This window comes from Muscardinus avellanarius (genome assembly GCF_963383645.1).
Source record: "Muscardinus avellanarius genome assembly, chromosome: 1".
Classification (NCBI taxonomy): domain Eukaryota; kingdom Metazoa; phylum Chordata; class Mammalia; order Rodentia; family Gliridae; genus Muscardinus; species Muscardinus avellanarius.
In genome coordinates, this window is record NC_137786.1 from 28,271,627 (window position 1) to 28,295,972 (window position 24,346).

General features: G+C 48.3%; 1 protein-coding gene across 1 annotated transcript in view; it reads left to right on the forward strand.

Annotated features, from left to right (window-relative positions):
* Positions 1-24,346, forward strand: part of PDZD2 (PDZ domain containing 2) — a gene marked incomplete at both ends in the record, with an annotated part of 280,449 nt that overhangs the window by 248,998 nt on the left and 7,105 nt on the right. Inside the window, 7 exons of the mRNA XM_080699919.1 lie at positions 558-714; positions 2,927-3,705; positions 3,910-4,034; positions 5,853-5,883; positions 8,068-8,215; positions 14,758-18,751; positions 20,921-21,038. Of these exons, the coding sequence (XP_080556045.1) occupies positions 558-714; positions 2,927-3,705; positions 3,910-4,034; positions 5,853-5,883; positions 8,068-8,215; positions 14,758-18,751; positions 20,921-21,038 (5,352 nt within the window). The remainder of the gene's footprint in view (positions 1-557; positions 715-2,926; positions 3,706-3,909; positions 4,035-5,852; positions 5,884-8,067; positions 8,216-14,757; positions 18,752-20,920; positions 21,039-24,346) is intronic.

Genomic DNA, 24,346 nt, shown 5'->3' on the forward strand with positions numbered 1-24,346 from the left:
AGTGAGTGAGAGAGACCCTTCGGAACAGGACTCTTGTATAGGGGATTTTCATGAGGGGTGGGCAGCTGATAGGCATGTTAGCGGTGAGCTTGCTTCATCGGATTTATTGGATCTCTTATAAATTTAGGCCTAGACTCCTCTTATCAGTCTATCATAGATTCTATAGGCTAACAAAATATATGCACCAATTAACTAGTTGTATAGTGCTCAATATTTACTAAACCTTTTATTCCCTGGACCTTTAGGTTGAAAGGAAAACAAACCTTCAGGGAGAAGATGGGGGCCATCAAGGAGTTTTTAGACTTAAAACTACAGTCTCCTTTTTCTTCCCGATTTGTCTTTTTACCTACTACTTTCATTTCTCCTGTCCTACTCCAGTTCATTTAGCCATCCTAAAGTAAATGGAGACAGGTGCTTACTATCAGAGTTGTTTTGTATGACCATGGACTAGAACTAAGTATCCTTGAAAAGACAGAATGTAATTACTGTTTCAGACAATCTTCTTCCAGTGTATCTTCCAAGAAAACATAGATATTTAATGTTTTCTTCTCCAACAGGACTCCTTGATTTCTGAATCTGAACTCTCCCAGTACTTTGCCCACGATGTCCAGGGCCCCTTGTCAGACTTTGTGGTGGTCGGCTCCGAGGACGAGGATCACCCGGGAAGTGGATGCAGTGCATCTGAAGACAGCAGCCTCCCTCCCAGCTCCTCTGGTAAGCAGGAGAGAGACCCGCAGGGTCTGGGCTCTGCATTACAGTAAGCGGTGGCTTACTGCACTGAAGGTCATGGTGGTATAGCGTTCCTGGTGCTAAAATATGGAAAGGGCCGGGCGTGGTGGCGCACGCTTGTAATCCCCGCGCTTGGGAGGCAGAGACAGGAGGATCGCGCAGGTTCAAAGCCAGCCGTGCACGCTGGCTTAGGAGACCCTGTTTCCAAATAAAAATGTAATAATAGGTCTGGGAGTGTAGCCCAGAGGTAGAAGGGCTTCCAGGAACCCCAGTACCACCAAAGAAATAAATAGATAAAAATAAATAAAATAAAATATGGAAAGGGAGCCGGGTGTGGTGGCACACGCTTGTAATCCCCGCACTTGGGAGGCAGAGACAGGAGGATCCCGCAGGTTCAAAGCCAGCCACGCTGGCTTAAGAGACCCTGTTTCCAAATAAAAATGTAAAAATAGATCTGGGAGTGTAGCCCGGAGGTAGAAGGTAGAAGGGCTTCCAGGAACCCCAGTACCATATATATATATATATATATATATATATATATATATATATATATATATATATATATATATATATATATATATATATATATATATGGAAAGGGAGCTGGACAGATCATGTGTCTCAGTCAACAGTTTCACTGCTATTGTCCTGGTCAAATCCTGGCAGACAAATTACTACATAGCCTAGAGGGAGGAAGGTTTTTTTTGCTCACAGTATTTGGAGATTTTATTTGCTCACAGTATTTGGAGAGTTTATTCCATGTGAGGCTGGCGTCTGCAGAGTTCAAGCCATAGTGGTAGGAAGCAGAGAAAGAGCGTGCAAAGCTCTGCTCTCACATAGTGGAGGCCATTAGCAGAGAGAGCAGGGGGGAGGTGGAGCCAATAGGTCATCTCCAGGGCCACACCCCCAGGGTCTCCTCCTTAGGGGCCAAGCCCTGCTTCCAACATTGCTGCCTTGTTTTTGTGGGGGCTAGCTAGAGGCACATCCTAAATCTAAACCATTAAGGCATGCCTGTGGTTGGACAAACACCATCTCTCTACCCTGACGAAAGCACCGTTTGCTCTTGGTAGACAGAGCCAGTGTGAGTGGCAGCCCCTCGAGTAGACTGTAAAGGGGCTGAGCACACATTCTGTTCCCAGGTGAGGGAGGTGGCCAACCCTGATCCCTTCCAGATGCCACTTACAATGTGCCATTTTGAATTACCTTATGGCATCAGACCAGTGTGGGCACCTGAGGCCCTCACATTTCAGAGAATTCTAGCTAAATTCCAGGTCCCTTTTTAAATCTCCCTGATCATCTTATTAAAAATAAGATGAAAATCTGATGTGAATTGTGTTGATTTCTCTGACTTCTGCTCGCAAGGTTTCCTTTTTATTCCTAATGTCCAAACAAGAAAATCTCCTGGAAGAGGCCCCTCTGACCCGTCTGGAGCCATGGCCAAGTGTGCTCTGGCCTCTAACAGATCCATCTCAAAGGTGCCAGCAGTGATTATTCACCAGAGTTAGCATGATATAGAGTCTACAGAGCCGGCCATAGTGGCACATGCCTATAACCCCAGTACTTGGGAGACTGAGACAAGAGGTTCACAAGTTCAAGGCCAGCCTTAGCAACATAGTGAGACCAGACATAAAATTAGACTGAGGTATAAGACATAGATAAAGTGCCCCTGGGTTCGATTCCCAGCACCACGGGGCAGCCCGTGTGTTCTCTGCTCCCCGCCGGAGTTGACCTGCTTTACCTTTGAGAAGTGGACAGCCCAGGCTTCGCTGGACTGCGTTCCATGAGCTGACGGGCCTGTTAATCCACCACTTGCTGCAGGTGAAGGAGGGATCTCCCCTGATGAGAAGGCCCAGGTGTGTGGGCATGGCCTTGGTCCCAGTCCTTCTGTAGAGGAATTCTCAGCAGCAGCGTCCAGTCTGGACCTCAGCAATGAGTGCAACCCCATGGGAAGCAAAGAAGTGTGTTTCCGTCTGCAGAAAGCACATAGCCCAAGTTAAATTACCCAGTGGGTGAGGGCTAAAGGGATGGGGAGCACAGGCCAGCGGTCCCCTCCATCTAGATCTCAAGAAGCCAGGCTATCTCGTGTCTGGCGTTTGTGAATGTGGAAATGCACGTGTATGGTGATGGGGTTGGATTTCAGAACCAGGCCATATGGGAACCAAGTTTCATTTGACTTTTCTCTCTCCATCCCCTTCAGTTCACAAGGAGCCAGGAAAAGCCAGGGCCAACAGCCTCGTGACTCTTGGAAGCCAGAGAGCCTCCGGGCTCTTCCATAAGCAGGTGGCAGTTGCCAGACAAGCCAGTCTCCCCGGAAGCCCGCAGGTCCTCAGGAACCCCCTGCTCCGCCAGAGGCGGGTGGGCTGCTATGACGCCAACGATGGCAGCGATGAGGAAGACTTTGACGGAGAAGGGGATTGCATTTCACTCCCAGGGGCCATCCCGGGTCCCCGAAGGCCTCTGACAGAGGATGATTCCAGGCACGTCCTGCTGACCTCTTCCAAGGCCATGGTTGTCAACAAGCAAGAGGAGCAACCCCTGACAATGCTGGTCAGCAAGGCCTCGTCCGTGCCTCTCCTGGGCAGCTCACTGAACTCAGAGGAGAGCATCCGAGAAGGCAGGGCGGGCATTCCTTTCCAGGCATCCAGCTTGCTAGGCTCTGCAGAAGCTCCCAGGAGTGGCCCTGGAGGCTCAGGGAGGAAGGAACTGTCAGGGTCAAAGAGTTCACCCAAATTGGAATACAGAGTCTACGCAGACACCCAGAATCCAAGGAGCACGGCCAGCCCTACCTGTCCCCCGCAGAAGAGTGAAAACCTGGCCTCCAGGCACAAGCCAGTGGCCAGGGTCAGCCCACACTGCAAGAGGCCCAGCGGCCCAGAGTCAGGGAGCCTGACTGGAAGAGCTGGTGGACCCTGTGGTCAGGCTGCTCCTATCAGAGAGACCAGCACTGGCCTTCAGCCAGGTGGAACTGGGGAGCAGGTAACTCACTGCCTCTTGCTTACTTTGATTCTAAGTGAATATTGTGTGAATGAATGTGGGGGTGTGTTGGGAAGCGTGGGGAAACTGCCTGACAGAGGGATGCTGATTGCAGGAGTCTCTCTGCAGAGTCCTTCATTGAAGAGGCGCATAGGTTGTTAGTCATGAGATCATTCAGACAAAAGACAATGAATGCACTCTTATCAGGGCCCGTGGCCCATGACGAACAGGCAGTCTGGCACAGGTGGGAAACCAGCCCTGGGCCTGATGCCAACGCCATCACAGTCTCATTGGCACACGTTGAGTGACTTTGGGAAAGTTACTGAGCCTTTGTGAGCCCCCATCTTCTGCTTTGTAAATAGGAATGGGGCTGTCTGCCTCAGTCAGCTCAGGTAGGGACAACCCTCAAGTTTACGTGATCCCCTCCGGTGGGTCAGGTTAGGAGTGAATTTCCATGAGGACTGTGTGTAATTATAGCTACTCAAACTCTTTTGAGTATCACATGAAATAAAGGGGATGTATTCACTTAGAAGTTTTTATTTATTTATTTTTTTGTGGTGGTGGTGGTGGTGGTGGTACTGGGTGTGGAATTGAGGAGCTTTCTATCCTGGGCTATCCTCCCAGACCTATTTTATATTTTATTTGGAAACAAGGTCTCACTAAGTTGCTGAGAACCTCACTTAGTAACTGAGGCTGACTTTGAACCTGTGCGGTCCTCCTGTCTCAGCCTCCCAAGCGCTGGTATGAGAAGCCTGCGCCACCAGGCCTGGCTTCACTTAGAAGTTTTTAATGAGCCAAATTAGAGGCAACTTAGTTTTATGTTACTAAGTTGCAAGTAAGTTAGAATTTGTTTTTGTGGCACTGGGGATGGAACCCAGGGGCATTCTACATTTGAGCGACACCCCAGCCCTGTTTTTATTCTTTATTTTTTGAAACAGGGTATCAATGAGTTGCAAAGAACTTAGAAGCAACTTGGTTTTATGTTACTAAGTTGCAAATAAGTTAGAATTATTTTATTGTTCATTTTTAAAACTTCATTTTACAACTCAGTGGCTATTAATATATTCATAAAGCGAGCCGGGTGTGGTGGCGCACACTTGTAATTCCAGTATTTGGGAGGCTGAGACAGGAGGATCATGCAGGTTAGAAGCCAGCCTTAGCTACTTAGTGAGGATCTTATTAACTCAGTGAACCCGTTTCCAAATAAAATATAAAATAGGTGTGGGAACATAGCCTGGAGGTAGAAAGCCCCTGGGTTCCACCTCCAGTACCACACACAAAAAAAAAATGTATATTCATAAAGTGGCCATGGTGGCACACACCTGAAAACCCAGTACTTACAAGGCTGAAACAGGAGGATTGCAGGTTTGAGACAAGCCTCAGCAATTTAATGAGGCCCTCAGAAACTTAGTGAGACCCTGTATCAAAACGAAAATAATATAGAGCCAGGCATGGTGGTGCACATGTGTAATCCTGGTACTTGGGAGGCTGAGACAGAAGGACCGCAGGTTCATGGCCAACCTCAGCCATTTTGTGAGGTATTCCACTTAGTGAGACCCTGTTTCAAAATAAAGAATAAAAATTAGGGCTGGGGGTATAGCTCAGAGATAGAATGTGCCTGGGTTCAATCCCCAGTATAAATAAATAAATAAATAAATAAATAAATAAATAAATAAATAAATAAATAAATAAATAAATAAATAGAGCTGGGGATGTAGCTCAGAGTTAGAACTTCCCAGGGTTCAGTCCCGGGGACCATTAAAAAATAATTGCATAGTACAGTGCAACTCTCCCGCTGTTTTATGTCACATTTATGCCTTATCCACATAGAGAAAGTTAACTGAGCTGAGCCCTGGGAAGGTTCTCCTCAGCCAGGAGTTGACGTTTTATTAAATGATTTTTCGCAGGAGTTGCTCAGAGACACAGTATGTCTTTCACCTCTCCTTCATAGCCACTGTTGGAACACTTGCAAAACACTTACAACTCACTAACTCAGTGGACAAGTTTCAAATAAATTTGATTTACTTTTTAATAAGTTCAAAAAAACTCTTTTACAATGAGTATTAGATAGAAGAAAGGAAAACAGAGTCATTTACACTGGCCTAAAGAAAAAAAACTTGAAATATTAAATGTCTGTTTGTTTAACCCAGATTTGTCCTCTCCCGCAGCGCTAATACAACAGTACGTCCATCTCGCTAGCCTTCTATGTGCTATTTGTATAGCTGTTCTCATTTAATCATCTTTTCTTTAAAACTCTGTGGATGAGCCAGGTGTGGTGGCGCACGCTTGTCATCCCAGCATTCGGGAGGCTGAGACCAGAGGATCGCGGCTCGAGGACAGCCTCAGCTACTTAGTGAGGTCCTCTGCAACTCAGTGAGACCTGTTACAAATTAAAGAATAAAAGATTGGGCATGAGGTGTAGCTCGGAGGTCAAATGCCTCTGGGTTCCATCCCCAGACCCGCAAAAATTAAAATAAAATAAAATAAAATAAAAATAAAAACTCTGTGGATGAGACTGGGCAAGTCTTATCATACCCCCTCTTTTTTTTTTTCAATACTGGAGATTGAACCTAGAGGCATTCTACTTCCAAACTATACTTTCATCCCTATTCTTTATTTTTTTATTTTTTATTTTTATTTGGATCATATAGAAATTGGAATACATTCAGACTGTGCTTGGTGCCCTCCCCACCCCCCAACCCTCCTTCCCCCTCCCAACAATGAGTGTCCAGGATGACCACGCTACATTCACATTTAAACACATATTCAAATGTTTCTCCTCCATTAATCAACCTCAGCCTTCTTCCTCTCCTACCCTTCCTTTCTAGTTTTGCTGAGGTTTCCTCTCCATTATCTGGAGTCCCTCTGGTATTCCTAATACTCCCTAGTTTGGGCCTATTAAAGAAAACATATGTCCCTTCTCTTTCTGTGCTTGGCTGATCTCACTTAACATAATGTTCTCCAGGTCTTTCCATCTTCTTGAGATGACACAATTTTGTTCTTCTTTATAGCTGAGTAGAATTCCATTGTGTATATTTCCCATAGTTTTGCAATCCATTTATCTGTTGGTGGAGACCTAGGTTGGTTCCATATTTTGGCTATTACGAATTGTGCTGCTATGAACATGGGTATGCAAACGTTACTGTAGTTCTCTGATTTCAATTCCTTTGGAAAGATACCCAGTAGTAGTATAGCTGGAAAATATGGTGGATCCATTCCCAGTTTTCTAAGGAATCTCCACACTGATCATCATAGAACCTGAACTAGTTTGCACTCCCACCAACAGTGTAAAAAATTTTCTCTTTCCCCACATCCTCACCAGCATTTGTTTTTATTTTATTTCTGTATGCTTGCCACTCTGATTGGGGTTAGATGGAATCTCAGTGTAGTTTTGATTTGCATCTCCCTAATGGCTAGTGATGTTGAACATCTTTTCACATATCTATTGGCCATTTATGTCTCTTCTTTTGTGAAGTGTCTATTCAATTCGGTTGCCCATTTCTTGATTGGGTTGTTTGTTTTGCTAGTGTAGCATCTTTTGAGCTCTTTGTATATTCTGGATATTAGTCCCGTATCAGAGTGGTGGCTGGTAAAGATCTTCTCCCATTCTGTAGGCTTCCTCTTTAGGTTCTTGATGGTTTCCTTTGATGAGAGGAAACTTTTTATACCTAGAGTCAATTAATCTTTGACAAAGGGGCCAAACTCATATGCTGGAGAAAAGACAGCCTTTCAACAAACGGTGCTGGGAGAACTGGCTATCCATTTGTAGAAAGATGGAACTAAATCCTTACCTCTCACCATGCACAGGAATCAACCTGAGATGGTGAGAAATCAAAGACTTAGAAATTAGTGCACAGGAATCAAAGACTTAGAAATTAGACCAGAGACTATGAAGCTATTAGAGGAGGGCACAGGCTGAGCACTCCAATATATAGGCACAGGCAGTAACTTTCTCAACAAGACCTCCAAAACACAGGAAATTAAAGCAAGAATTAACAAGTGGGATGGCATCAAACTAAAAAGTTTATTCTTTATTTTGAAACAAGGTCTCACTAAGTTGGCAGAGGGCCTCACTAAGTAACTGAGGCTGGCAGCAAACCTGTGATCCTCCTGTCTCAGCCTCCCAAGTACTAGGACTACAAGGGTGCACTACCATGCCCAGTTCTCTTCATTTTAAAGTTGAGAAACTTGAGGCTTAGGAAAGTGTGGCAAGAGCTTCCCTATGTAGCTTTCAGAGCCCAGATTTGTGGTTCCTCTTCCAGGGTTCTTGACTTTTGCCAAACCAGCCCTCCTCTACATATGGTGTTGTCTTATGGTTCAGAAAGCCTGGAAGCTATTCACAGTGACTTGTGGTTGTGATTGCAGCAGGCACCTCTGGGGAAGTCGAGCACTGGGGATGGACGCACCTCCCCCAACTGCGGCCCAGCCAATACCCCATCCCACCCAGACACCAGACCCTACACAGAGAACCCACCCGAAGCTGCATCAGAGCCAGAACAGCAACCTGTGCCGGGTAAGATGACTGACCACTTGTTAAGTGTAAAGATGGGAAGGCAGATATACTAAGAAGAGTGTTACCTGTGGATAATTTTGAGCAGGGGAGAAAAACCTCTCACACAAATTAGTGACATTTATATGCCTACCTTCATGTAGCAATTTTACTATACCATTGTGTCTAATTTCATAGCTTTATTTCCATGTTGAGAGCATCCCTTTTCAGCCATCAGCACTAGTTACCCATTTTGTGACACAGATGAGACAGGAGATAAAAGTATTTCCCACGTTACCGAATCTCAACACAGCTCATGCGGTGCACTGAGAACTCAAGTGTGCTGAGAAATGCCAGTACAGACCTCCACCTTGCAGGCAGCCACGGTGATGTTGCAGAATGAGATTTTAAAAGCCGAATCACGTGACTTAGCTGTCTTGTCAGTGGAGATTAAAGATTCATATCCTAAAGCCAGGTGTGGTGACACACACCTGTAATCCCAATACTTGGGAGGCTGAGACAGAAGGATCGATCACAGGTTCACGGGCAGCCTCAGCAACATGGCAAGGCTCTCAACAACCTAGGAAGATCCAGTTTCAAAACAAAATAAATAAATAAAAAGGGCTGGGGATATAGCTCAGAGGTAGAATGCCCCTGAGTTCAATTCCTAGTACCCTCCCCCCAGAAAAACCGTATCCTAAATTTACACTTTGAGCCGAGTGTGTTGGTGCATGCCTGTAATCCCAGTACTTGGGAAGCTGAAACAGTAGGATCACAGGTTCCAGGCTAGCCTCAGCTACTTAGAGAGACCCGTTTCAAAATAAAACATAAAATAGGTTTGAGGGTATAGTTCAGAGGTAGGACATCCCTGGGTTCAATGCCCAGTACCCCCACACACACACACACAAATTGCACCTTGGCAGGAGCACTTCCCTCAGTGGCTGGCCATCACCATGGCAGCCCCTGGGGGTGGAGGTCTCTCTGCAGCTGTCCGCATGTCTTTACCTCTGGCTGTTTCTGCTTTCTGATTGGTTGGGAAAGTATGGTGGTAGAAAGATATGAGATAGCTCATTGGAACCTCAGAATATGAACCCCATACTTTGCTGGCCACTCACATAACGAACACAGATCCCTGATGTGTCTTGTGATCTGCGGCTCTTTGGTCCCCATCAGTGACGAGGGTGTCACCTTGGCTTCTGTCTTTCGGGTTCACTCATTCACTGAACAAATACTAACCAGGCAATTTTCATTAGCAATTCGACAAAGTGTGTTAACATAAAAGGGGTTTCATTTCAAAGTGTGCTAACATAAAGGGGTTTTATCTGAGGAAGACAGTCATGTGGAAGCACCCTTCCATGTCACCTTTCAAAATAATGCTTCATCTGAGGCCAGCATCTTCATATACCTTAAGAGTAGATGTTCTACCAGACGGTCCTCTGGAAGTTTTCTTGGAATGCACGTTTACTTTGGAATTGGAGGGGACAAGTGACAAGGGATGGGTTTTTTAAATCACTGATACCAATATCTTCCTAATTTGCAACCTAAATGCAGGAAATTTTTTTCCTTTTTCCCCACTTGAGGACTTTCTCATTCTAGGAGATGAAATTATCCTCAATTCTGAGGGTCTGTACTTTAAATAAGTGGGGGTTTTTTTTGTGTGTGTGGTACTAGGGGTGGAACCCAGAGGCTTTCTTTCTACCTCCGGGCTATACTCCCTGACCTTTTTTTATATTTTATTTGGAAACAGGGTCTCACTAAGTTGCTGAGAGCCTCACTAAGTAGCTGAGGCTGGCTTCGAACCCGTGTGATCCTCCTGTCTCAGCCTCCCAAGCGCGGGGATTACAAGCGTGCGCCACCATGCCCGGCTTTAAATAAGTGGGTTTATACATGTAAACTTCTCTTGAGTTGTATTCCATGTAGAGGAACATTGAGCCGCCCTCCCCAGCCCCACAGCAGGTGTTCTGAGACCCTATCTTTCCCTGACTTCCCTCAGGCAACCAGGCCAGCCCAAGGAAGGGTCCTTAGGATCCAGTAAATACAAGTACCAGGAACTGACATTTAATATATATTCTATTTCTAATTATCATCTAACTCACATTGAAACATAATATGTTGGTTATCAGTTAATTCTTGTGGGGTGGGGCACTGGGGATTGGACCCAGGGGCATCCTACCTCTGAGCTGCACCACACCCCAAGTCTTTTTTATTTTTTGTTTAGAAGCAGGTTCACATTAGGTTGCTGAGAATCTCACTATGTTGCTGAGGCTGTTCTTGAACCTGCAACCCTCCAGTCTCAGCCTCCCAAGCACTGGAATTAAATGTAAGCCTTCATTAAAAGGATTGATGTTAGCCGGGCGTGGTGGCGCACGCTTGTAATCCCAGCATTTGGGAGGCTGAGACCGGAGGATCGTGGTTCGCGGACAGCCTCAGCTACGAAGCGAGGCCCTCCACAACTCAGACCCTGTTTCAAAATATAGAATAAAATATTGGGCAGGGGGTGTGGCTTCTGGTGAAATGCCCCTGGGTTCCATCCCCAGACCCACAAAAAAAAAAAAAAAAAAAAAAAAAGGATTGATGTTAGAGTTGTAGTGGCACACTGGCTTAGGAGGCGTATCTGAAGAATTGGATCCATCATATTAAATTTATTGGTCCTAAACTGAGCCTCCTATTGAATGCCTGTAACCCCAGCTAATCAGGAGGTCAAGACAGGAAGATTGCAAGTTTGAAGCCAACCTCAGCAATCTAGTGGGATCCTGTCTGAAAAAAAGAAATTTTAAAAAGAACAACTGGGCCAGCCGGGCTTGGTGGCGCACGCTCGTCATCCCAGCATTCGGGAGGCTGAGACCGGAGGATCACGGTTCCTGGGCAGCCTCAGCTACCTAGTGAGCCCTCTGCAACTCAGTGAGACCCTGTTTCAAAATACAGAATAAAAAATAGGGCTGGGGGCGTAGCTTGGAGGTTGAATGCCCCTGGGTTCCATCCCCAGTACTGGGAAAAAAAAAAAAAATCTAGGGATGGAGCTCCGCGGTATAGAATTTTCCTACCATGAGCAAAGCTCTAGGTTCAACCCTTAGCACCACAAAAAATAAATAAATAAATAAATTACCTGCTCCCTAAAATTCTTCAGAGCTTCTGACTCCTGTACATGTGGCACAGACCTACAATCCTTGTAATCTGGAAACTGAGGCAAAAAGATTGTAGATTCAAGGACAGCCTCAGGAGTAGAATATTGGGTTCAATCCCCAGTACCACCATAAAAAAAAAACCCACTATCTGTACTGGACAGACATGGTAGCACATGCCTGTAATCCCAGCACTTGGTAGGCTGAAACAGGAGGATCACAGGTTTGAGGCCAGCCTCAACTTGAGAGACTTTTAGCAATTTAGAGTGTAGTTCACCCCTAGGTTCAATCCCCAGTACAAAAAGGAAAAGGTTCTCTGTCACCAGTCAGTCCCGGTGAGAACTTGGCTGCTGCTCAATGTGCTTCTTTCCTGTAGTGTTTTTCCGATGTATAGGAAGGATTCTCTTCAAAACATGTCTCTAGCCGGGCGTGGTGGCGCACGCTTGTAATCCCAGCGCTTGGGAGGCTGAGGCAGGAAGATTTCACAGGTTCGAAGCCAGCCTCAGCTACTTAGTGAGGCGCTCAGCAACTTAGTGACTATAATCCCAGTACTTGGGAGGCTGAGACAGGACGACAGTTTCAAGGTCAACACCTGGTTTCAAAACAAAAAGGATTGGGGTATAGCTCAGTGGTAGAGTGCCCCCAAGTTCAATCCCAGGCCACACACAAAAATTTAAGTTTCCAAAACAATACACAGTGAAGCTCGTCGGCATCGCCGCGAGCTGCCTACGCTCAAATCCAAGCTTCAGAATTGGACCAGTAAGCGACTCATCTAGGTGACCACGTCGTGGGGCTTTAGATTAATCAATGAAGTTTTTCCTGTATAGCACTTGGAACGCTGTCTAGTACACAACAAACACACACACACACACACACACACACACACACACAATTGTTACAGCCTGTAATCTCAGGATTTGGAAGGCTGAAAGAGGAGGCACAACCTAGCAAGACCCTGTTTCAGAATAAAATAAAATAAAATAAAATAGGGCTATGGATGTGGCTGAGAGATAGAATGCCCCTGGGTTCAATCCCTAGTACCACACAAAAAAGTTAAATTGTATACACATAAGTGATTTTTCAAAGAAAAACTTGTATGTTTATCTGCCTAGACTATAAAATGTATTCAGTAATATACATATATATGTACATATATATTATGCATGTTACACATATACACAATTTTTCTTTTTCTTTTCTTTTTATTTTTTATTTATTTATTTATTTATTTATTTATTTATTTATTTTTTGCAGTACTAGGGGTGGATCCCAGGGGCATTTCTACCTCCGGGCTACACTCCCAGACCTATTTTATACTTTATTTAGAAACAGGGTCTCACTAAGTTGCTGAGAGCCTCACTAAATAGTTGAGGCTGGCTTCAAACCTGCGCGATCCTCCTGTCTCAGGCTCCCAAGCGCGGGGATTACAAGCGTGCGCCACCACGCCCGGCTATGGTTTCTTTTATTTAAAAAAAAACTCTCTAGTGGTCACCAGCTTCTAATGACGTTTTGTGCCTGGTACATCCATGTAGACTTGTTTGTGCAGGTTGCTGGGGTGACAGGACTGTCCCCTCACCTGGGTGACTAGCGCAGCCATCCTGCACCCAGCCACTCCGCAGCCTCCCCGTGAGGAAGCCGCACTGATGTCCTCCCACTCGTTCCACATACGGCTTCTCCGGCAAAGGCCACTGGGTCTTTCACCCAGGTAGTGACCTGTTCCTGCGCATGTAGGGGTTTCCAAATGGGGCATTATTTTGAAAGGTGACAGAAAGGCCACCTCCTTGTAATATCATCTTCCTCTTATAAAACCCTTTGGAGGTAGGCACTTGGCAGTAGGTCAGATTGCTAATCAAAATTGCCTGATAGGGTGTGTTCAGTGGGTGAATCTGAAACTTAAAACCCAGCTTTCGTCCCTCCTTCGTCTCCGTGCCGCTTTCCCTTGTATTTGGTGTCAGCAGAAGCGGAAAGTGAAGCTTAGGGCAGTTCAGGGAAGGTCGAGCGGGGCGAACACCGGGGAGGCTCTGGCAGGCGCCTGCCTCATGGACGCCCTTCCTATTACCACGTGTGTCAACACGGGGCCACATGGTTGGGGTTCACTCAGCGTGGGCTGTGGATCCAGCTTCCTGGGACGACTCCTGGCTCGACCACCTAAGACCTGTGAGCCCAGGCATGTTGCTGGCCCACTCGGTGACTCGGCTTCGCCTTCCCGAGGCAGAGGGTCACAGGACCCGCCCCACAGTGTTGAGGGGAAAGTACCTGCATGGAGAAGTCTCAGCAGGCTGCTGATGCTTCATTATTGAAGAGCCCATTAGCATGGCGCTAAATCACTGTGGTTTATAACGATTCACAATGGAACATCAAGAGAGGGGGGAAAAAAACGATGCCCAGTTAAGATGCTGCAGTGTGAGCGATGTGGATGGATGTGCATGTGGGGTGGCCCCTCTGCTCAAACCAAGGGCTTTCGTGTGACTGAGCTTTGCACGCCAACCTGTGACCCTAATAGCTAACCCTGTGTTCTTTTCTGTGCCAGTTCCCCCCCTGTTGCAAGGTGCTCTGTGCCAGAGGTGGACAGATTAGCCCAAGAGTGTGCAGGGCCTTCTGAGGAAGCACTTCCAGGACAGAGTGGCTCCTGGAGCCCATCCCATGGGTGACTCGACTTCCCGCTGTCCTTCCCCTGCCGCCGCCGCGTGTTTGTGCTCTTACCTCTCCGCTCTCGTTCTGTTGCCTTCCTCGCCTTCTTCCTTACACTCTGACCAAAGTGTCCCCGGAGAGCCCCACTCAAGTTCCCCAGCTCCTCTCTCAAGGCTTCCTGGGATACTGTAGGCGTCTGGCTCTCCCCGCTCATCAGCACAGAGCTAGGGCTCCGCGCGGACGGGGACCCCATCGGCAGAGTCCTGTTGTCCCCGGGTAGCCTCGTCTCCTGTGCCAAAAAGGAAGCCCGTTGAGTTTGGAGCGTAGACTATTTTACACTGCGCCACGTCCCTCCCATCCCACAACCTGAGGGGCAGCCCGCTCAGGACGGGCCAGAGGCGGGACCGGGAGAGACTCGAGACCTCTGCGGAGCTGAGGATCAGACCGACAGCCTCACTCCTCCTGCGGCTCCTGCCACCAGAGAGCGGATCGCGTACAGAAGCCCAGGGAAGAATTTCCGGTGTCCCCCATCCTTAAAAAGTCGCCGAGAGAAAAAAAAATGGTCAGGCTCGAACGTTCATCCTCCGGCGAGTCTGAGTTATGTTAGGTGATTAAAGCAGGGTGGTGTTTGCAAGATGCAAGCACTCTGATTTGACAGACAAAAACAGAAGAGAGGGCCCACGTGCAATCCTTCTGGAAAAGAGAAAAGTGCTGAGATTGTTTACAATTTTTTTTTTTTGACTGAGAGGCTCTGTTTTCTCACATTTTCCCCTTCTCCCCTACCACTCCACCTTCTGTTTATTCTCCACACAGGACCAAACAGCTCCCCAGCTCTCCTCCCTTCCCCGGGAAGGAAGGGGACCGCTCATCTCGACCCCAGCAAGACCTCCACAGACGCTGGGCAGGCCAGCTGGCCCACGTTGCCCAGGGTCACGGAGCCCGAGGCCCAGGGCGGACCTGCAGTGAAACCTCAGCATAGCAGGGCCCTTGGGGAAAAGGCGCCTCCTGACCTCAGCCAGACTTGGGCCATGCCGGGGGCCAGCTCTCCAGGCAGCACCAGGAAGGCAGCTGCCCCTGGGGGTGAGGGAGCAACTCCATCCAGTGTCGTCCTGCTGCGAGACCCCCTTGCACCCCAGGAGAGGAGTCGAGGAACTCCAGGCAACCACAGCAAAGACCCCAAAGCAACTGGAGACCTGGGACCTAAAAGCTCCCAGGACACTCCACTTGAAGACACAGAGTCCACCGCCAGGACCAAAGACACAGACACGCGTGGCGGTGCCTCGGGGCTCTGCTCCCCGTCAGGAAGCAGAGACAGCCCCGTGACTGACATTGACAAATTCATCCAGGAGTCAGAGGCTGCCGCTGCAAGGTCTCCATCTTCTGAGAAAGGAGACTGTGGGGTCCCCGAGGGCAGGTCTCAGGGCCAGCCTCCAGCAGCAGCTGCAGCTGACAGTTCCTGCCATGCCCAGCCAGCCATGGGCGATCAGACGCCCTCCCCAAGGAAGGCCCGGGCAGCTGGCCCACCCCCACCTCCATCGTGGGCCTCCCAGCCTTCGGTTTTGGATTCCATTAATCTAGACAAACATTTTACTGTGAACAAAAACTTTCTGAGCAACTACTCTAGGAATTTGAGCAGTTTTCATGAAGATAGCACCTCCATGTCGGGCCTGGGCGACAGTACGGAGCCATCTCTCTCATCCATGTATGGGGATGTGGAGGACTCATCATCAGACCCCGAGTCGATCGCCGAAGCCCCACACACCTCGGCCAGGGACAGCTGGTCACCACCTCGTTCTCGTGGGTCTTCTCACAGGGAAGATACGACAGAATCTGAAGATGAGCAGATTGAAATTTGTTCCGCAGGCGGCTCCCCCCACCCAGAGCCGACAGTGGAACCCTGTCCGGCTCAGGCCGCACCCTGTCCTGCCTTAGGCAAGGTCCTGCCCCGACAGCACAGCGCTCCGAGGGGGTCTGCAGGTAACTCCTGCGAGAAAGCCCCGTGCACTCCCATCCCAAACTCTTCCCAGCTGTTTTCACTCCCGGATACAAGCTCTCAGGAGCGCCCAAATGACAAGGACCTCAGCATTTCGCAGACTGACAGTCCTTTATGTGCCGAAGGAGCTATGGAAATCACTGGCCCTGGCCCAGCCCTGGAAAACGGCCAGCCTTCTCAAGTCGCTGGGCATTGCCGCAACCTGCCAGTCGCATTCAGCCCCCCCAACATGGTAAATGGCGTGGGATCTATCTTGCTGGATGACAAAACTCCAGATAAGCAAAACACAAATGCAAACACAACTGAAAACGCGCACGCCTTCGGTGTGGCTGTCCCTGAGAACGGAGAGTCTGCTTTAGCAAACCTACACATCTCCGAAAGCCAAGACCTAGAGGACTCACTGCAGAAACCCAAAGTGACCTCCAGGAGGCCCATCATGGCCTGGTTTAAAGAAATAAATAAAAATAGCTCAGGTACCCATTTGCAGAGCAAAATCGAGAAGGAATTCTCCATGACATCAGCCAGAAGTCCTGACTCCAAAATTCAGATGTTGAGCCCAAATCACAGAAAGGGGGTGGCCAGGCCTAGTAGCCCTCCTCCGCTGAAAATGCACCCGGAAAATCAAGACTCGACTAGGAAAAGTTCAGCAGAAACACTTCTAAGTAACTGCCAGAAACCCAAATGTGGCCCTAAGCTGAAGAAACTCAGCATCAAAAGCAAAAGTAAAGTTGCCTCTGAGGCCCCTGCTGCTACTTCTGCTGCGGCCAGTGGAGTGGACCACAGGAAATCCCTAACCTCTCCCCAGACCGCCCACAAAATGCTTCCTAAAGGGGTGTCACCCCAGTTGTATGTGGCTGACCATGAGGCACCAGAAATAAATACAGCAGACGCCCCCAGGCCCCCCCTGTGCGTGCTGGACAGCAGGCCGCCCACAGCTGCCTCTGCATCACTGAAGCCCTCGGCATCCGACTCAAGCATCAGCACCTGCAGGTCTTCCCTGGCCTCCCCCAAGGCTCGACCTGAGCCAGGGGCATGTAATAGGTTCCACACAGCCATCCACTCAGGAGCCAGCAGTGGATGCCCAGCCAGCCCCAAACCTCTTAAGTGTGGACCGGAGGGCAAGGCGCCCCGTGCTGACCTGGGGTCAGGGAGCCCCACAGCCTCGAGGAGCGGTCTGTCCCCAGCGGGGCTCAGACAGAGCGAGCAGCGCACATCCGGCCCAACAGCCCGGTCCTCGGAAGCAGCCCAATCCAGGGAGACAAGTGAAAAAGAAAGCAAAAGAATCGCTGGCGATCCCCTGGAAAGAACCACCAACCAGCTGAAAATAGTTGAGATTGTGTCTGAAAGAATGCCAAAGAACATGTATGGTGGTGGGCCTGCCGAAGGTGACAGGCGGGCTGCGTGCCTGGCCCCCGGCCACTGTCAGGAGAAGGGGAAAATCAGAGTCCACCAGGCCGTGGCGTCACCCCCAAGTCGCCCGCCCTCGCGCCAGTCTCCTGCCGCCCAGGTGGAGCAGGAACTGCACCGGCCCTTGAGCGTGGCCAGACTGAGTTCTGCCTCCTCCCCTCAACTACCTGCTAAAAATGCAGGTTCCTCCCCAGGAGGATGGAGCCAGATGGCAGAGTCCCTTGAGGTGCCCAAGAATGGCATCCCCACGGGCTCCCCAGGGGACGACCATCCCTACTTCACACCACGGCCAGCCACCAGGACCTACTCCATGCCAGCCCAGTTCTCCAGTCATTTTGGGCGGGAGGGTCATTCTTCTCCTAGTCATTCATCTCCTTGGGACAACCAGGCCCCTGTGGCCAGCGCTGGTCTCCCGGAGGCAAAGGCTGCCAAAGGTGGTCTGCTCAGCCTGGCTAATGGGCAGGGTGTGTACAGCGTAAAGCCTTTGCTGGAAACGTCCAGGAACATCCCAGCCACCGACGAAGGGGACGCTGCTGCCTTTCAGGAGACCAGCTGCCTTGTCACAGACAGAATCAAAGTTACCAGAAGACATTACTACTATGAGCAGAACTGGCCCCATGAATCTACCTCATTTTTCTCTGTAAAGCAGAGGATCAAGTCTTTTGAGAACCTGGCCAATTCTGACCGGCTCCCAGCCAGGGCCGGGGCATCCCCGTTTTTGTCTGTAAGCTCTAAGCCTCCGATTGGCAGGCGGTCATCTGGCAGCATCACTTCGGGGAACCTCGGCTACCCGGGGGATGCAGCAGCGAGGTCACTGAGACGCAGCTTGAGTTCCTGCAGCGAAAGCCAAAGTGAAGCCAGCGCCCTCCTCCCGCAAATGACCAAGTCCCCATCCAGTATGACGCTGACCATCTCCCGACAGAACCCCCCAGAGACCGGGAACAAGGGCCCCGCTTCAGAGCAGAAGAGATCTCTCGTTCCTTTGGGAACTCCCACTTCCACAGTGACCCCAGCCCCTCCTGTCAAGAGAAACAAGTCCTCGGTGCGCCACGCCCAGTCCTCACCCTTGTCCCGCTCAAAGCTGCAGGAACTTAGAGCCTTGAGCATGCCGGACCTGGACAAGCTGTGCAGTGGAGAGGACTATCCCGCAGGGCCCTCTGCCGTGCTCTTCAAAACCCAGCTAGAGATTGTCCCCAGGAGGTCCCCTGGCCCCCCTGCTGGCACCCCAGCGGGAGGCCCCACAGGCCTGGATGGATCAGCTGCCCTCTCATGTCCTGGGAAGAGTGGAAACAGAGCCTGTCCAGGAGGAAGCGGCCCCCCAGCCAGTGAGCCTGCAACGCTCAGTTCAGCCAGCCAGGTGGGCGAACTGGCTCAGGACCTGCCTCCTGGAAAAAGCTGGTCTGTTAGGTAAGTATCTGCCCTCCCTTCTATTTAAATTAACTTGCATTAGTGGGGTGTGATGGCACACACTTGTAATCCCAACATTTGGGAGGCTGAGACAGGAGGATTATGTGGATTTGAAGCCAGCCTCAGCTACTTAGTGAGGCCCTTTGCAATTCAGGGAGACCCTGTTTCAAAATAAAGAATAAAAAATAGGGCTGGTGGTGCTGCTCGGAGGTAGAATGCTTCTGGGTTCCATCCCCAGTACCGCGGGGGGGGAAAAAAAAAATATATATATATATATATATATACACTTGCTTTGGCCGGGTGTAGTGGTGTATGCTTGTAATCCCAATACTTGGAAAGCTGAGACAGGAGGATCGAAGGTTCGCAGCCAGCCTCAGCTACTTTGTGAGGCCCTCTGCAACTTAGTGAGACCCTGTTTCAAAATAAAGGATAGCCAGGCGTGGTGGCGTACAATTGTAATCCCAGCATTTGGGAGGCTGAGACAGGTGGATCCAGGTTCACAGTCAGCCTCAGCAACTTAGTGAGGCCCTTTGCTACCCAGTGAGAACCTGTTTCCTAATAAAGAAAAACAATAGGTCTGGGGGTATAGCTTTGAGGTAGAATGCCCCTGGGTTCACTCTCCTGTGCTGCAAATAAATAAATAGTTAAAAAAAAATAGGACTGGGGGTATAACCCACAGGTAGAACACCCCTGAGTTCAATCCCCAATACTGCAGGAAATTAATTAATTAACTTGCTTTAGTTTACAATAGTTTTAAATTTATAGAAAAATTGCAGTGGTAGAACAGAAGTTCCCAGGTACCTCTCACCCAGCTCTTCCTAATGTGAGCAGCTCCCATAACCAAGAAAGATGAACATCAAATGATCATGATCCTGTTAACTGAACCATAGTCTCTACTTGGGCTTCACTGCACGAGTCCCTGTTTGTATTCCAGAATCCAATCCCAAGTACATGACGCATTTAGCCACCTCTGTTTTCAGTGTCATTTATTGAAAACAAAAAAGTGCCAGGGAGGAAGAGTTTGGAGACGCTGCTCTGCGAAGCGCGCTGCTCAGGCCCTGGGCGGCATGTGGAGGCGAGGCGCAGGGCGAAGCCTCGGACAATGTGGGCCTCTGGAGGTGATGGGGTAAACGGGAAGGCATCGTGTATTCTTAAAGTGCTTCGCTTGAGCTTATATATTGGGCATTTTTAAATATGTCAGAAGTTTCCTGTGTTCTCTTGAACACCGGACACTACTTTGGTCCCCTAACATTTTTTAAGTACTAGGGATTGAGCCCAGGGGCATTCTATCTCCAAGATATCCCTCCAGCTCTTTTTATTTTATTTTATTTATTTTTTGTTTTAAAACAGGGTCTTAAGCCAGGCATGGTGGTGCACATTTGTAATGCCAGTGCTTGGGAGGCTGACAGGAGAACCTGGGTTCGTGGCCATCCCTCAGCTACTTAGTGAGGCCCTCCGTAACTAAATGAGACCCTATTTCAAAATAAAGAATAAAAAATAGAGTTGGGGGTATAGCTCAGAGGTAGAATGTGCCTGGGCTCAATCCTCAGTACCACCAAAAACAAAACAAAACAAAACAAACAAACAAAAAAAAAAAAAAAAACAGGGTCTTGCTAGTTTGCTAGGATTCTCCCTACTGTTGCTGTGGTTGTTCTCAAACCTGTGATCCTCCTGTCTCAGCCACCCAAGTACAAGGGAGGAGAGGCATGTGCCACGTGCCAGGCTCCCTTATGTCTTTTGTGTGTGTGTCTGTGTTGACGGGGGTGTGTGAGTGGTGACTGGAGAGTGAACCCACAGTCCTCTACCACTGGGCTACACCCCAGCCTCCTTTTATTTTGTATTTGCAGACAGGGTCTTGTTATAGCTAGTCTGGAATTTGCAATCCTCCAGTCTCAGCCTCCCAAGTGGCTGGGATTATAGGTATGTGCATCCGGCACCCGGCCAGCTCCCCTAACATCTTGGAGGGACCCAGGACCCACAGCACTCTGCATGGTTGCAGCCAGTGAAGGGTCTCCCCATTCAGTGTCCAGTTCTTGACCAGAAGAAAACACGAGGATCAGAAAAGTTCCCGCAGTGCAGTAGGAAGGAGAAGCGTTTCAAAGGCATCCTTATAAAATGGGGAAATTGCTTTTTCCTTTGCTGTTCTTCAAATATATTTATGTTGTTTAGTCTGGATCAACTGGTGACCTCGGCAGGGGACCAGCAGAGATTGCAGGCGGTTTTATCCTCCGTGGGATCAAAATCCACTGTCCTGACTCTCATTGAGGAAGCGAAAGCACAATCAGAGGTAAGGTGCGGGGAAACGGCGGAGGCACCAGGTGTGTCACCAGCTAGACGGCCAAGGGGAGCCCCACAGTGCTGCGTGGGGCGTGAGCTCAAGGTCAGCCCGACTCACCTCCTGTCAGTGCTGACTTCAGGAGCTGCCTTGCTGAATGTTGGCATGCCAGGCTAGTGCCACGGCTGTTTTAATTGCCCCGTCCCCATCGCCGTGGGGTTTGTCCTTAGAGGGTCCCCTAATCAGAACCGGGAAATGTTAGAGAATGACCGTGTACGGCTGTCCACTTAAGTGTGGACATAAACTAGTGAGGAGCGCCACCTGCTGGTGAGAGGTGTTACATCATGGCGACCCACCTGTTCCCTGAGGCTGGAGAGCTTCTGAACCTGTGTAACCCACGAGGTTACAAATGAGCTTTTCTTTAAACGAATCAGCTGTGAAAATAAACAGTTATAAAAGAAACCATGGGTCCGCATCTAGAATACTCTTGAAAAATAATTATTGCTCTAGACTAGTCATAGAAATGTGAGCCCTAACAACTGAAGGGTTAGAGGAAAAAGCAGACAGGAGTGACTTTTTACTGTTAATATACCTCAGTTACTGAAATAATCCACAAACATCACCCCAGAAATTCAGGTGTTACCCAGAAGGTACTATTTGAGCATTCTCAGCTAAGGAGCATCTATTAGGTTGCCCAGGATGGCGGGGACAGATGTAAGAGGAGACGGACACCCTTTAGCCTCTGCCGCTCTCTGACTCTCAGCCCACTGGCTTGGGTCTGTGCCGTAACATCATACCTGGAGACCTCTGCACGTTTTCCTTTCAGTAAAAGGGACCATGCCATCTCCCTACCTCCTTGACTCGTCACACACATGAAGGCCTCACTCTGGGACTTCTCGTCAGGGTAGCACAGGTGTGGTCACACTCTGCTCTAACAAACCTTTTACAGTGTCAGCTAATAGGGGGAAAGAGCCCAAGGCCTCAACTAGCCTCATATGCAAAGTGCACATTTTCAGGGGCCAGAAACAAAGTGTGGCTTTTCCTGTGGACAGGACACCAAGTGCTGTCCTCGGCAGCATCTCCTGGGGAACCCCTCCAGGAGGTGTGACATCCGCCCCCAGGCAAGCTCTGTGGCTTCGAGTTGGAGGTCATTCCTACTTTCAATGGAACGCAGCTCTTTTCCTTTATTTTCTTATCGTCTCCGTTGATTTGAGAGAGGAGCAGTGACAGTGTATCTCCCTCTGCCATCTTCAATATGAGCAGTTTTCTGCCTTGGTTTTTTTTTTTTTTTTTTTAATTTTTGCCCATGAGTATGGTCTGCAAGCACTACAATTAGAACTGCACAAAACTCTTTCCTGCAGCCTTCTGGTGGTGCTGGGAGACGAGATGGGCGCCAAGAGCAAGCCCTGCTCTCCTGTTGTTGCACGCCCAACCTTGGAGAACGCTTAATAGAGCGTCTGGCTTCCCTGATGCCGCGCTAAACTTCTCAGGCAAAGTGTGGCCTGACAGTCGGCCACGAGGGCATGTGTGTCCTCCAACAGCCCTGAGAAAAATAATGTGAATGGATTAAAATTGGAAACTGTGGAGATAGTATGTCCTGTGACACAGGACAGTCCCATTTTCAAATATTCTCTTTTGCTCCATTATCTGATTACGGTTCATATTTCAGCATTAAACAGTAGCTCCCAGAGCCACACAAAGATGTTTTCCTGGACCACATTTTCATTTTTGTTTAGAGAGCCTAGTGGTCATCCTTGTGTACATATACTGTGCACGTATAGGGCTGAAGGTGCCCCTGAAGTCATCGTCCCAAACACACACACACACACACACACACACACACACACACACACACACACACACACAGTTCTGCAGGACATCCTAGCATCCACAGGTGGAGCCTTGGTTTGAATGAACTTCTTTAGAGAGGTAGAAAATGCTTGAAAATTAGTCCTGATTATTCATTAATAGAAGTAAACAGAAGTAAACACTTTTTCTTCTACCAGGTCCCCTCCTTGCACATCACAGACATGCTCATCAAACCAATCCTTAAGGGTTCCTATTAGATTCTTCTATTGCTGTTTGAGAACACCTTGTCAGTCACATCATTGGAAACAGCAATGCAGATCTTTAAAATGTTGCCGAATCATATCTGGTGTGTGGGTGAAGGAAGTCAAAATGCAGAATAATTAGCCTAGCTAATTTTTATTTCAAAATCTTTATTTCAAGATCTTTTTTTTTAAGAACTGGACATTGGCCCCTGGAGCATTCTACCTCTGAGCTACACACTAAGCCCTATTTTTTATTTTGAAAGGGGTCTCACTAAATTTCAGAGAGCCTCACTAAGTAGCTGAGGCTGGCCATGAACCTATGATCCTGTCTTAGCCTCCCAAGTACTGGGATTACAAATGTGTACTACCATACCTGGCTTTTTTTAGACTGGAGATTGAATCTAGGGGCATCCTACATCCAGGCTACACCCCCAGTCCTTTCTGGGTTTTGTTTTGAAACAGGGTCTTGCTAAGTTGCTGAGAGTCTAATTTACTGAGGCTGGTCTTGAACCTGCCATCCTCCTGTCTCAGCCTCCCAAGTACTGGAATTAAAGGGTACACTACCACACTCAGCTCCAAGAGACCTTTTGATTAAAGCTTGAAGTACTTGTTCTAGTACTTAATCCTAGAACACTATTAAGAATGTTACAGTATCACTGGGCATGGTGGCGCACGCTTGTAATCCCCGCGCTTAGGAGGCAGAGACAGGAGGATCGCGCAGGTTCGAAGCACACGCTGGCTTAGGAGACCCTGTTTCCAAATAAAAATGTAAAAATAGGTCTGGGAGTGTAGCCCGGAGGTAGAAAGGCTTCCAGGAACCCCAGTACCACCAAAAATAAATAAATAAATTAATTAATTAATTAATAATAATAATTAATAATTAACAAAATAAAAATAAAGTCTTAATCCTTATCTTCAGCCATATATATATATATATATTTTTTTTTTTTTTTTTTTTTTTTTTGGTGGTACTGGGGTTCCTGGAAACCCTTCTACCCTCCGGGCTACACTCCCAGACACCTATTTTTTATATTTTTATTTGGAAACAGGGTCACTTAAGCCAGCAAGGCTGGCTTTGAACCTGCACAATCTTCCTGTCTCTGCCTCCCAAGCGCGAGGATTACAAGCGTGAGCCACCACGCCTGGCGTGACAATTAATTTTAACACACACGTATACATATACATATACACACATGCATTTTTATTTTATTTATCTTTTATGGTGCTGGGATCAAACCCAGGGGTGCCCTGGTTTTTATTTTGACAGAG